Source organism: Pteropus medius, unplaced genomic scaffold (assembly GCF_902729225.1).
Source record: "Pteropus medius unplaced genomic scaffold, Ma_sr-lr_union100, whole genome shotgun sequence".
Classification (NCBI taxonomy): domain Eukaryota; kingdom Metazoa; phylum Chordata; class Mammalia; order Chiroptera; family Pteropodidae; genus Pteropus; species Pteropus medius.
The window spans coordinates 15,253,404-15,266,255 of record NW_024340701.1 but is presented as its reverse complement, the minus strand read 5'-3'; the positions used below and the strand labels follow the sequence as shown (position 1 = coordinate 15,266,255).

Sequence of the window (12,852 nt, the reverse complement as noted above, 5' to 3'; positions counted from 1 at the left end):
TTGCTACCTAATTCCAGCTCACAAACGAGGAACCGCAGCCTGTTTTCTGCACGGATTCCACAACCAGCTCACGGCAGTCGGACAGACCTCGGCCTTTCTTTAATTACCATGGCAACTGCACTTCTCCACCACCGGAAATAAAATGCAGAGCACCTCCCGAAACGGTCCGGCTAGAAATATGCGTATCGTTAATCCACAGTGAACGGAGACGGTTCTATCGTTCCTCTATTGGGGACCGTTATGGCCAGAGTCGTGAGAGAGGGTCCTGTATTGCACTGGCAAAGAGACTGGATGCGGTCCTAGATGGAGACTCCCTTCTTCCTCGCATGCACTCGGATCCCTTGTCGCGGAGACTTTGTTTCCGGTGGGCCTCGTTAAGTGTGACACGACGCCGAGCGCCCGCAGGCCCGCGCTTTTTAGGCTGCGTTTTCTTCTGAAGGTTGTTGGTTTTCGGAAGGAATTGCTCAGTTCGTTCCCGCGGCGGTGGTTCCCTGAATGTCGAAATGCCGTAGGTACCTCCTCCCCAAGTATTGTTGTTTGGGCTCCTTCGTGAGCAAGAAGAGCAGATATTATGTGCCTCAGTATTCTTTTTCGTTTTCTACTTTTCTGAGTATAAACTTGTCTGCTTCGACGGTTCCTGGTGCTTGGTACCATCAACCCACCTCTTCATCTTCTAGCCCTAGTAATCTCGTAGTCTTTGTCCAGATTCTCCAAGGCTTTTGACAGATTTTATAGACTGTGGGCTGTATTTAGTGATGTATTTAATGCTTGAAATAATTTCAAATTTGGTTAACATACCGAGAATGGAACAGTAGATTGAAATACGCTGTATAATTTGATAAAGCCCTTTAGTGCCTGTGTTAGTGTGGTGAATTCACATAAACTTGTGGGAAAACTCAAGGACTGGGTCTCTGACCTGGATTCCAGCTCTCAAAGGAGGAAGTGTGGCCAATTCTGGACTTCAATTTTCATATTACTGCCCTGTAGGAACTTTTTTAAGTTCAATAAAGAATTTTTTCTTTAGGGCGGGGTGATTAAGATCTAACACGTGAAATTATCAAGTTGTCCCTTGTCCCCAAGTTGACTTATGTACCCCTTCCTGTGCACTTCTAGAGTAACCTTTTCCTCTGTTATTTTCAGGTGTGAGCCAAATGCAAAGTAACACAGTGAAGGAAATATTTGTATCAAATAGGAATTAACATTAAAGTGGAAAGATGTAAATCTTTATGATTTACATTTAACAATTTACCTACATTTTCTCACTGAATCCTAAAAAGGACTTTGGGAGGTAGGGGCTGCCATTATCTCTACTTTCCAGATATGGAAACTCAGCACTTAATTTGGTGTCCTACACACTGGTAGTTTATACATCTGTGTTTCACTTACATCCTTAAAAGATATGGATTATTGAAGAGATTTTCCTTTCCCCAGAATTAAGCAAAAAGACTTATCTCTCTACTGCTGCATGAGAAAAAAAACCAGTTAGCTCTTTTGTGAAGTTGCATGGATAATGTAGCAAAATCCCTGTTAAGCCGCAATACAATGAAAACTGGTGTGTATTTGCTTAATAAGTGGTGACACTTCCTGAACTATGGTCCTGTTCTGTTATAGGTAGTGGGAAACCAAAGAACTATTAAAAGTGGAATTTTAGGACAACTTTCAAAAATATATTAACAGGTACATATTAGGAGAGTTTGTGGTAAATATATTTTGACAATAAATACATGACCTTAAAGTTGAGGTTGACATCAAAGGACACATATCCAACATAGAATTTATACTTAGAATATATAAAGAACTCTTACAACTTAACAGTAAAAAGACAAAAACCTTATTAAAATAATATCAAAGACTTGAACCATTACCTAATGAAAAGTTATATGAATGGCAAGTAAGTATGTTGTTAGACCAGGAAAATGAAAATTAAAACTATATTGAAATGCTGTTTAACACCCAGTGGAATGACTGTATATACAGCTTCATTTTAAGAATACTAGGTGAATACTGAATCTTAGTAAATAGATTTGTTTTGCACAGAGGTATGGGTTAGCACTTATGAAACTAGTTTCTGTGTATTCTAGGCTTGAGCAAATAATAGGTATTGAAGATAATGGGATCTTGGTTTTCACTGTTGGATAGATAAATTTAAAATATTTTGGCTTAGTATTGGAAATATCACTATGAAATCATAGATTTATATATATGTACATATATAAATACAAGTAGATAGAAGTGTGTGTGTGTGTTTTCTGTTTTAGCTCTGTCCATTGTAAGCAATGACAGAAGTAGCATTGAACACAAGTATTGCCCAGATCTTGATTTCTAAATACCATTATCCACAGAAAACTGAGTCTCGTTGAAACAAAAGCTAATTCTAGAGCCCAGACAATATTTTTTGTGCTAGAAAGTAAGGAGTGGTCAAAGAATTACAGGTACATAGGGTACACTGGAGGTGGTGTGAAAGGGAAAGGTCTCATTGCTAAATCTGGGACAATTAAATGTCAAAATAAGTGATAGGAATTGATTATGATCTACTGGATAAAAAAATTCCATGATTCCATAGTGATATAAATAAATGAATAAAGAAAGAAGGGAAAGGTCTTTCCTGGAGTAGAATGCTAACTAATAAATATAAAAGAATGATAGAATTAGAAAATCACCAATGGCTCTTTAAAAGTATTCAGAGAAAGTTTGATATGAAACAAGATATTTACATACAAGTTTTTTTATTGCATTGGAGAAAACTGGCAAATAACATCTTAATGAGCAAAACACATACATATCACTAATGTTGTGACAAAGCAGTGTCATGTGTCTCAAGTTATGCCCTCTAAAGGATGCATCATCACTTCTGTGATATTTATGCCAAAAAATACTTAACTTCATTATGGGGAAATATCAAATAAACCCAAATTGACAGATATTCTACAAAAATAGCTGGTTTATACTCTTGAAAAATGTTAATATCAAGAAAAGGAAAGGTTGAGGAACTGTTCTGCATTAAGGGAGACCAAAGATATGGTAAGTCTGGATGAAGGATAAAAAGAACTCTTATTCCTAGAACTTTTTTTAAGTTTAAAATTATATAAAAATTAAGTTACAAAAAAACCTCATCAAATTGTTTTAAAAAGTACTAATGATGGGTTAAACAGTAAGTTAGACACAGTCGAAGAAAGAATTAGATAACTGGGAGATAAATCTGAAGAAATTGCCAAAAATATACCAATGATAAGATATAGGAGTTTAGAGATATGGAAAATGAGACGGGAAAGTCTAAAATTACTTCTATATGAAGTTTCAGAAAAGTAGAATAAAGACGAGTCAATATTTGAAGAGATTATGGCTTAGATTTTTCCAGAACTAATAAGACAAAGATTCATAGAAGAGACTATTTCAGAGACCATGTTTATATGATATCCTTTGGGAACCTGCGTTTAAACTACCTTAAATAAGATTGGAGGATCATAAAAATTAAAAGAAATATATTCTTGGATTTGAGACTGAGGTTTTAAATTAAAAATAAATATAATTAATTAAATAAACCATTAATTTATATAACAGCTTTGTGCCTATCACTGTCAGGCTTTGGGGATTCAAATGTGAACAGATACTATACCTTTCTAGGAGTTTTAATTTTAGTGGGAGAGGTAGTTCAAGTGTTTTTAGAACTCATAACCTACCAGTGAACAGACAGGGTGCTAATGATATAAATATCTTAGTCTAGGGAAAAAAGACTAACATAAGTAGACTATTTCAGCATAATAAGTTTAGTGAGAGACATGCACAAGTGCTATAGGTATAGACTGAAAAGATTCTTAGTGCAAACTGGACATTGTCAGGAAAAGCTTAGAAATGGTTGTGCTGAAATCTCAAAGAATGGGTAGCATCAATATTTATTATTTTTATGTTGTGAAATTACATATAAGAAAGTATGTAAAATATTACCCATCTGCCATACTTAATTCTGATAAACCTATGTAGCCTTTTCAATAGACTCTTTTAAAGGGCTTATTTTTTTATGTATATGTATGTGTGATGATACTTGTTTATATGTTTCTCATAGAAGGTAATAATGATGAATATTTTATTAATGTTCATTTTTGAGAGTACCCATTTAGGAGCAAAATGATTTTATGGCATTTCTCTCATTTTATTCCACCCAAAGAACATCTCACCCCCATCTATCATAGGGTCACAATTCCCAAATATATCCTTTTCGCTTTTGTAAGAATTCTTTAACTAATTCTTTATTAATGTTTTAATAAAGAAGCCTTTGACACCATAAGTATGTTTCCTAATAACTGGGTAAGTTTTCGACTCTTTTTGTCATGAAGAATAACAGGTTTAATCGTTTAAGTGCCTTCACATGGTGACCATATTTTTACATGTAGTGATGTTCCTACTCACCCATGCTGTGATAGTGAGTTATTGTGTAAATACTTGAATGTTGAACACAAAAGAGCATAGGCTTGAATGAAAGGAAGAATGCAAAGAGGATGTAGGAGAATTTTTTCCTTTCTTTGCTCTTTCCTATACATAGAATGGTAAAAAATCATTTTAGATATGTCAGTTTACACCCAAAGAGTCACATGGAATGTGGATTTGGCCATTGCCTTTCATTAGAGGATTCCTACGTATTTCATAAGCATACTTAATAATCCTAGACACTCTTGTGAAGTAGTTGGCAATATTCTCCATTATAGTGAGGAATAAATGGCAGCAGTGACACACTAAGTGATATTTTTATTTTCCATTTGGAAATTTCCTACTAGTTTACAGGCCAGGATTATAAACTTTATGAAGCTTAGTGAGATTATGTTATTTGCCCAATCTTAGTGGAAGAATTTGACATTGTATCAAGACTCCTGAGTCTTATTTGCTTTACTAAGTTTATCTTTCTCTCCCTGACAGACACTCTTACCTTCAGCTTAGCTAGTTAAAATTATATTTAATCCAATGTTTTGAAAATCCTATAAGAGAACCTCAAATCATGTAATTTCGTGAGTTTTTGAGGTGTCATTCTTGGTTCTTAATTAGGAATCAAGTGAAAGTTTGCTTTTTTAAGAATTTCTTTTGTGTTAGAACATACCTAAAAAAATTTACCATTTTAACCATTTTTTATTAAGTGTATTAGGGTAACATTGGCTAATAAAATTATATAGGTTTCAAGTGTGTAATTCAGTCATACATCATATGTATATTGCATTATGTGTTCACCACCCACAGTTAAATTTCTTTCCGTCACTATATATTTGACCCTCTTTACCTTTAATTACCTCCCTCTGGTAACCACTGAGCTGTTGTTGGTGTTCATGCTTTCAGTTTGATATCCCACCTTCATTAACTTTTTAAGTATACAGTTCTGTGGCATTAAGTACATTCACATTGTTGTACAACAATCACCATTGTTCATCTCCAAAACTTTTTTCATCTTGCAAAACTGAAACTTTGTATCCATTAACTAACTCCTTATTGATGCCTCTTCCCATTCCCTGGCAACTGCCCCTCTATTTTCTGTCATTATGAATTTAATTACTTACAGTAGCTCATTTGAGTGGAAGTATATAGTATTTGTCCTTTTGTGATGGCTTGTTTCACTTAGCGTAATGTCTTCAGGGTTCATCTAGGTTGTAGCATGTGTCAGAATTTCCTTTTTAAGTCTGAATAATATTCCATTATGTCCATGTATATGTGCGTGTGTGTGTGCGTGTGTTTATACAACATTTTGTTTACTCATTCACCTGTTGATTGACATTTGGCATTTTCACTTTTTGGCTATTGCGAATACTACAGCTATGAACATGGGTGTACAAATATCTGTTCAGGTCCCTGATTTCATTTGGATATATACCCAGAAGTGGAATTGCTGGATTGTGTGATAATTCTATGTTTAATTTTTGAGGAACCACTAAAGTTTCACACAGCAGCTGTCCCATTTTACAATCCCACCAGCAGTGCACAAGGGTTCCAGTTTCTCCACATCCTGGCCAACACTTATTTTCTATTTTCTTGATAGTTGCCAAAGTAGTAAAGTTGTATCTCATTAAGATTCTGATTTGTATTTCCTTAATATTAGTGCTACTTTTAATATTAGTGATGTCGAGCATCTTTTTATGTGTTTATTGGCCATTTGTGTATCTTTGGAGAAATTTCTATTTGAGTTCTTTGCCTATTTTTGAATACCCAATTTTTTTTAAACCAAGGTAGTAACCATACAAGCTGCTTATAACTTTACAGAGATATATCACTTATAATTGCTAACTAATACTGATGGCAAGTGAGTAAATACTTAGGAAAATGTCCCATATGTCTAATCGAGTTTTGCCTGTTCTTTATAGTATATGTTTCATCCATCTCTTCTTCTCTGTTCCTGTTAACATCATCCTAATCTGTTTGACATAATCTCATACTTGTATTACAGTTGTAGCTGGGTGAAAGAGCAGGTAAAAAAGGGGGGATGGTAAAAGTATATACTAGGTACTTAATTTAATAATAGATATCTTGACGATAGGATCCATTCTAATAGAATAGTAAGAATAGATGGTCATAAATTCCTCTAAAGTAGTTATGCCAAAAAGTAGATTCATTCTTCATTACCTCTTCTTTAGCTTTTCCCCCTCAGTTCAACAAAGATTTATTATGCATAGGATCTGAGATCTGAGTTTCTCTCACTCAAGCTATGTGACAGTAGACAACTCACATCACCTGGTCCCTATTGGCTGAATGAAATGATTTATGTTTCTCCTACTCTTGCTTATTAAATTTCTTGTGAGTCTTGTAAATACTATCAGCTTTTGGTTATTAGATGCCTTAATTATATGAAAATCACATTTCCCATAATAAATCATGTTTTTAGATTCTCACTAAACTGTTCAACTGGGAGTAAACAGTCTAACTCTGCTCACTTTCTTGTTTACTTTTACATATTTCCTTGGACTGCTTAGATCAACCTAGGACCTAAACTGGAAACTTTTAAATCCAAACATTTAGTTTCTTTCTGTAGGGAATTAGCCATCAATAATAAAGCAGAAATGTTTTGAACATTTTGAACAGTTAACAGGATGAGGCTTGTTTCCTTCTAAAAGATGGTATTGCATCTTAACAGCATTTGAAAACAAAAGATAAAAAAATGCCATACTGCATACTTTTAGTTTTTGATATTTACTTTTGAAGTTTTATAAACTGCCAGAACATCTCACACACCTGAATAGGGTTATATATATTCCGAAGCTAAATATAAATACTTTTTTTGGATTATCTGTCCTTTTTATTTGTTTATATCTCTCTCGTTACTTCATTGAGAATTCACATTAAATTGATTTCAAGTAGACTTCTAAAAGATATAATTCTTTAAACCATTTTAATTTATCTTAAGAAATAATGTGATAGGCTAATGCAGATATAATAGCAAAATTAAGTGAACCCTTTTTAGATAAAATTTTTGTATTTAATGTTTACTGCTCAGTAATTTTTGTAAATTGCCCATCTATTTTTTCTCGCTCCTGTCACTTGTTTGAAAGTCATTTATGAATAGTCATTTCTAGGTTGTATAAGCTATTTTGTTTCTTTTCTATACTGCAACTTTTATAATACAATCTATTTCTCCTAATGCTTCAATTCTCTAATATTTTAAATAATAATTTCTATTTTACAGGAATCAAGGAAGTACTTTTAATGCTGTATTTGTCACTGGGAAAACTAGTTTTAATTTATATTGACCTTTTTCTCCTTTGAGCATTTAGTCTGCATTCAATAAAATGTTGATGGCTGCTCTTTAGAAGACAGCTCTATGAAATAAAGTATTATAAATATTCAGCTTCCCTTTCTAAGCATTGTCACCAACAGCTGGGCATCCAGTTTAGCAGAACAGATTTTGCACAGAGAGAGCCTGGCATGTTCCTGAATCAGTTTAGTGAAGGAGACAAAAAATAGTTTCATATGGATTGGGGACTTATAAAGACATAGAGCATCTGTTCCTCAGTTAAGTCATAGTCTGGTAGCACTGAATCATGTTTAAAGCTAGAATAATGTGCAAAACTTTTTTCACCTTGCTCATACCTTTATTTTAATATCTAGTGTATTTGTGCAAATAATATACTTTCAACATTTCCATTGAAAGTATGTAAATTGTTCTTATGTATAATTTATTATTAGCGGTATCTTAAAACAGTAATTTTTTACTAAGATTATTTTATAATATGATTAATTACTGAATTGTATGATAGTACATATATAAAACCACATATGCATAAAAATAACCATTTAAATATTTAATTATGATTCCATCTTGAAATATGCTATTTAAAAAAAAAGTTTCATCATGGTGAAAATTGCTTTCTTCATATCATATTCTACTTGGTGAAAGTAACTTAGAGTCTTCAAATATATATTACTCTTAAATATTTGGCTAGTTAAAACATTAAATCTAAATTTTCTTTAAACACTTTGTTTTCAGTGTTAAAAGATCACTGAAGTTGGATGGTCTGTTAGGAGCAAATGTAAGTATTACTGGTATGTAATTATGAAATTGTGTTCTTAATTTTTTAACAGCTAATTTACTTTTTTTTTTTTTTACTAACTATAAAAACTATCAAAACCATTATGACATAATTGTAATTGGTATACCATTTTCTGCATCTAATGTATTTTTGCATATATTATGTATGAAGTTCCTGGCTAGCTTGAGGTTTTCATTTAAGAGGCAAGTTATTTAGAAACCTTAATGAAATAATTTAGTAGAAATTAATTCACTATTTGTAGAAACAAATATTCTACCACTTAAATGCGTAAGAAACAATATAGAACAATGGCAGTGCTTTAATTTCATTCTATAATCTGCTAAATTGAAATAAAAACATTCACAGCATTTTTATATCAAAAATGTAATTACCTCCTTCAGCTATGCTGGCATGATTAAACAATAAAATACTAACACTGTAATAAATTTCACCATGGTTGTCACAATAAAAATAAAATTGTACTGTTGCTATTACTTTTTGTAAATGTAGTCATAGCACATTCCCAGTGCCAGCATTTCATGACATATGTTAGTTTATTACCTTTTCATACCAATATGAATTTAGATACAAACACTAATACTGAAATACTTATGGCCTCAGTAATCTTAAGTGCAGATAAATTGATGAGAAAGTAAATAAAAACAAATAGCTAGTCAATAAATAGGCTGTTACAAAATCCCATGTGAGAATGCCATTTCAAGAAATGGTTTTATACGAAATTCTTTTTTGGAAGACTCACTGGTATTTAATAGTTTACCATTTTAAAAACTTCCTAGGTGCTTTTTAAAAAAATTTAAACAAAGGTGGCAAAATACTGCAGTGCTACTAAAAAAATCATTAGCGGTGTAATTAGCAATTTAGAGTACCATTATCCAACTTGCTCTGTACAGAATGCAGCTGTGACTGCAATTCTGCATCTGTTTCTTTGGTCAGAATGGTATTTTGGTAGATGAGTAGTCCAGCTTGAAATGAAATACTGTTCTTTCCTGTCCCCAAACTGTTCTTTGGGAAATGGTAACATTATTTGAATGGAAAAGAATAGCCATTTTGAAATTCATCCTCTTCGTGAAGTACAATTGTCGTCATGGCAGGCTCTCTATCCATTTTTTTTCCCCCAGATTAGGCTGTATCAAACTAGCCAGTGCCACAGCTAATATCCTGTATTAGAAAAATACATTGTTATGTTTGGCCCAATTCTGTACCTTTAAACCAATTGACTTAGCTTGGTACCACATGGCCACCACCTGCTAAACACCAGTTCTTGGCCGCCTAGCCTGGGCCTTCACCATCTCCTATTTACAAATCTATTTCTGGTATTTTCAGCTTTTGTCCTCTGCCTCATCATTTGTTTGCAGCTCTATATTCACATCTTCAATCTGACAGCTTTTGCCCTGGTGCTAAGTCTAAGCTTCTCTCCTCAGCTACATGTATGCTTCCATCCACCCCAGTAACTTAGCCCTGAAGCAGCCAGGTTCCCAAGATCTACTCACGTGCCAGTTATCCCATTGAGGCTGCCTTAGCCCATGCAAAGGAAAATTAGACATTCAAAGCTATAATTCTGAATATGTAATTACTATGAAGCTACAGAGGAACTCGTAGGAACTCTGTGGTCATTTTGCCTTACCAACATGAAGTTGAAGAAAGATTTTGGTGTTCAAGGAAAGGAGATGACACATGTGCCAATTAGTTGAAGTGAAGCTTGTTCATCCTAATCTACTGCTATTTCCTCTCTCAGAGATGTTGGGAACTCCCATATCTCAGGGTTCCCAAAACAGCTACAGATCTTGGAGATTAATGCTCTATGATGTTGGGGCAAGTCTGAAAAAGTCATTTTCTTTATGATTCTCCTAATGGGGGAAGCAGAGAGATGGATAATCCTGTGACCTTCCTTTAATACATAGACTGTACACCGCAAGTTCCACTTCTTCCTGAACCTTCCAAATTGTTGGGGGGTAGTGGGGAGTGATGAAGGTTTCAGTTTATCATCACCTAAAGTATTTGGGCTGCTCAAATTATTGCTCTCCAACCACTGTTTCTCGATGAATTTTTAGAAGCATAGATGAGTTATTTATTACAGACTGCCACCGATAGCAGCTCAGATGAATTTATCAGGACAACTGACTGCCTGGTCATAGATCTAGCCTGCTTGACCCAATCTCTCAGGCCACCTCAGAGAAGGAATAGAAGCAGCAAATGCTACAAATGGGAAGGGAAGGAGCATACTTCCTACTCAGGCAAACTCAGTAGGCATGCTACTAGAAGGAATAGCAGTTCAGTTTTTGGGGGGAGGTTTGCTGATTATTCCCATGGCCTAAGCTTGTTTTATCTCTTAGAGACAAGGCTCCTGCCATTAGGAGATTTTATAGCTCACATTCTGCAAGTCGACTTACTGATCTGGCCCAAATCTGTTCCTTTCTTCTCTGCCTCCCTCTCCTACCCTTCCTTCTTCCTTCCTTTTTACAATGGAAATTTTCAAACGTAGAGAAAAATAGAGAAAAATAGAGAAAATAATATAATGAACCCTCATATTGCTATGATCCGGCTTCAACAATTATTAACATTTTGCTAATTTTGTTTCATTTATTTATGTATACACATTTGTATATGGATATACAGTCATGCACCACATAATGACATTTCTGTCAACAATGGACCTCATATACAACGGTGATTCCTTTAAGTTATAATGGAGCTGAAATATTCCTATTACCTAGTGATGTAGCCGTCATACCATCACAGTGCAATACATTACTCACTTGTTCGTCATGATGGTGGTGTAAACAAACCTGCTATGCTGCCAGTCTTATAAAAGAATAGCACATACAATTATGTACAGTACATTAAACGACTATGTTACTGGTATATGTATTTGCTAAACTTTTATTGGTATTTTATTTTAGAGTATACTCTTCTACTTATTATAAAAAAAGTTTGCTATAAGAGTATACCGTGTTATGCCAGCAGCGGCCTCATACATTTCATGTTTACCTCATCTCTTGATTGCATCATTTTTTTCTTGCACGTGATTTACTTTCATTCTTGTTTTGTACAGTAACATGCTGTACAGGCTTATAGCCTGGGACCGATAGACTATACCATATTGCCTAGGTATGTAGTAGGATATACCATCTAGTTTTATATAAGTACACTGATGTTTGCACAAAGGCAAAAATCGCCTAACGACACATTTCTCAGAACACATCCCTGTCATTAACTAGCACATGACTGTCTGTACATGTGTGTATATGTGTTTGAGTCTATATATTTTTTCATGAAATATTTTACAAGTCCCAGACATGTCATTTCATCAGAATATTCTTTAGTATGCATTTCTAATAGGTAATGACTTCTTTCCTAACTGCAATGTCATCATACCTTACAAAATTAACAGTAATTTCTTAATAATATTTTTCACCCAGTTTATATTCCTCTTTACATGGTTCTTACAAAATAGCTTTTGATTGTTGGCTTATTATAGGATCCAAACAAGGTTTACAGATTGTAATGGTTCTTATATATCTTAAGGCTTTTTAAATCTTTTAAAATCTCACTCTTTTTCTTGTAATTTCTTTTTTGAAAAGAACAGACATTGGCACCCTTGTTAACAATCAACTAGAAATGTATGGACTTATTTCTGGACTCTCAGATCAATTCCATTCATCTATGTGCCTGCCCTTATGCCACTACCACATTATATCTGATTACTGTAAGTTTTCTAAGTAAACAAAATGTTTTAATTACTGTAAATTTGAAATCAGGAAGTGTGAGTCCTCCAACTTTGTCTTTTTTTTCCAAGATTGCTTTTGCTATTCTGTGTCCTTTGCAATTCCATATGAATTTTAGGATTACTTTGTCAATTTCTGAAAAACAGGCATTTGGAATTTTCATAGGTATTATACTAAATCTGCAGATTAGTTTGGGGAATTTGCTGTTTTAACATTAGTAATTCCTCCAAACTGTGAAAACAGAATATATTTCTATTTATTTTCTTTCATGTTTTTCAACAGTTTTGTAGCTTTGAGTATACAAGTCTTATGCTCTTTGAGTTAAATTTATTACTAAGTATTCTTTTTGATGCTAATGTGAATGTTTATATAATTTCATTTTAGATTGGTCATTGCCAGTGTATTGAAATACAGCTGATTTTTGTATATTGATCATATGTTCTGCAATTTTGCCAAATTTGTGTATCAGCTCTAATTTTTTTCATAGATTATTTAGGACATTCTAAACATTGGATAATGTCACTTGCAAATATAGGTAGTTTTGTTTCCAATCAGATGCATTTTATTTTTTTCTCTTACTTATTGCCCTGACTAGAACCTCAAGAACA

At 33.7% G+C, this 12,852-nt stretch overlaps 2 protein-coding genes across 8 annotated transcripts in view; one reads left to right on the top strand and one right to left on the bottom strand.

Annotated features, from left to right (window-relative positions):
- EFCAB7 (EF-hand calcium binding domain 7) overlaps positions 1-296 on the bottom strand; it is a 35,518-nt gene extending 35,222 nt beyond the window's left edge. The window contains exon 1 of the mRNA XM_039888149.1: positions 8-296. The gene's annotated coding sequence lies outside the window, so the exon portion shown is untranslated. The remainder of the gene's footprint in view (positions 1-7) is intronic.
- A 56-nt stretch (positions 297-352) lies between these two features.
- Positions 353-12,852, top strand: part of ITGB3BP (integrin subunit beta 3 binding protein) — a 53,091-nt gene continuing 40,591 nt past the window's right edge. For all 7 annotated transcript variants that reach the window (XM_039888162.1, XM_039888163.1, XM_039888158.1 and 4 more), the window contains exons 1-2: positions 353-512; positions 8,456-8,498. In XM_039888162.1, coding sequence (XP_039744096.1) covers positions 496-512; positions 8,456-8,498 — 60 coding nt within the window. In that variant the 5' untranslated portion in view covers positions 353-495. The remainder of the gene's footprint in view (positions 513-8,455; positions 8,499-12,852) is intronic.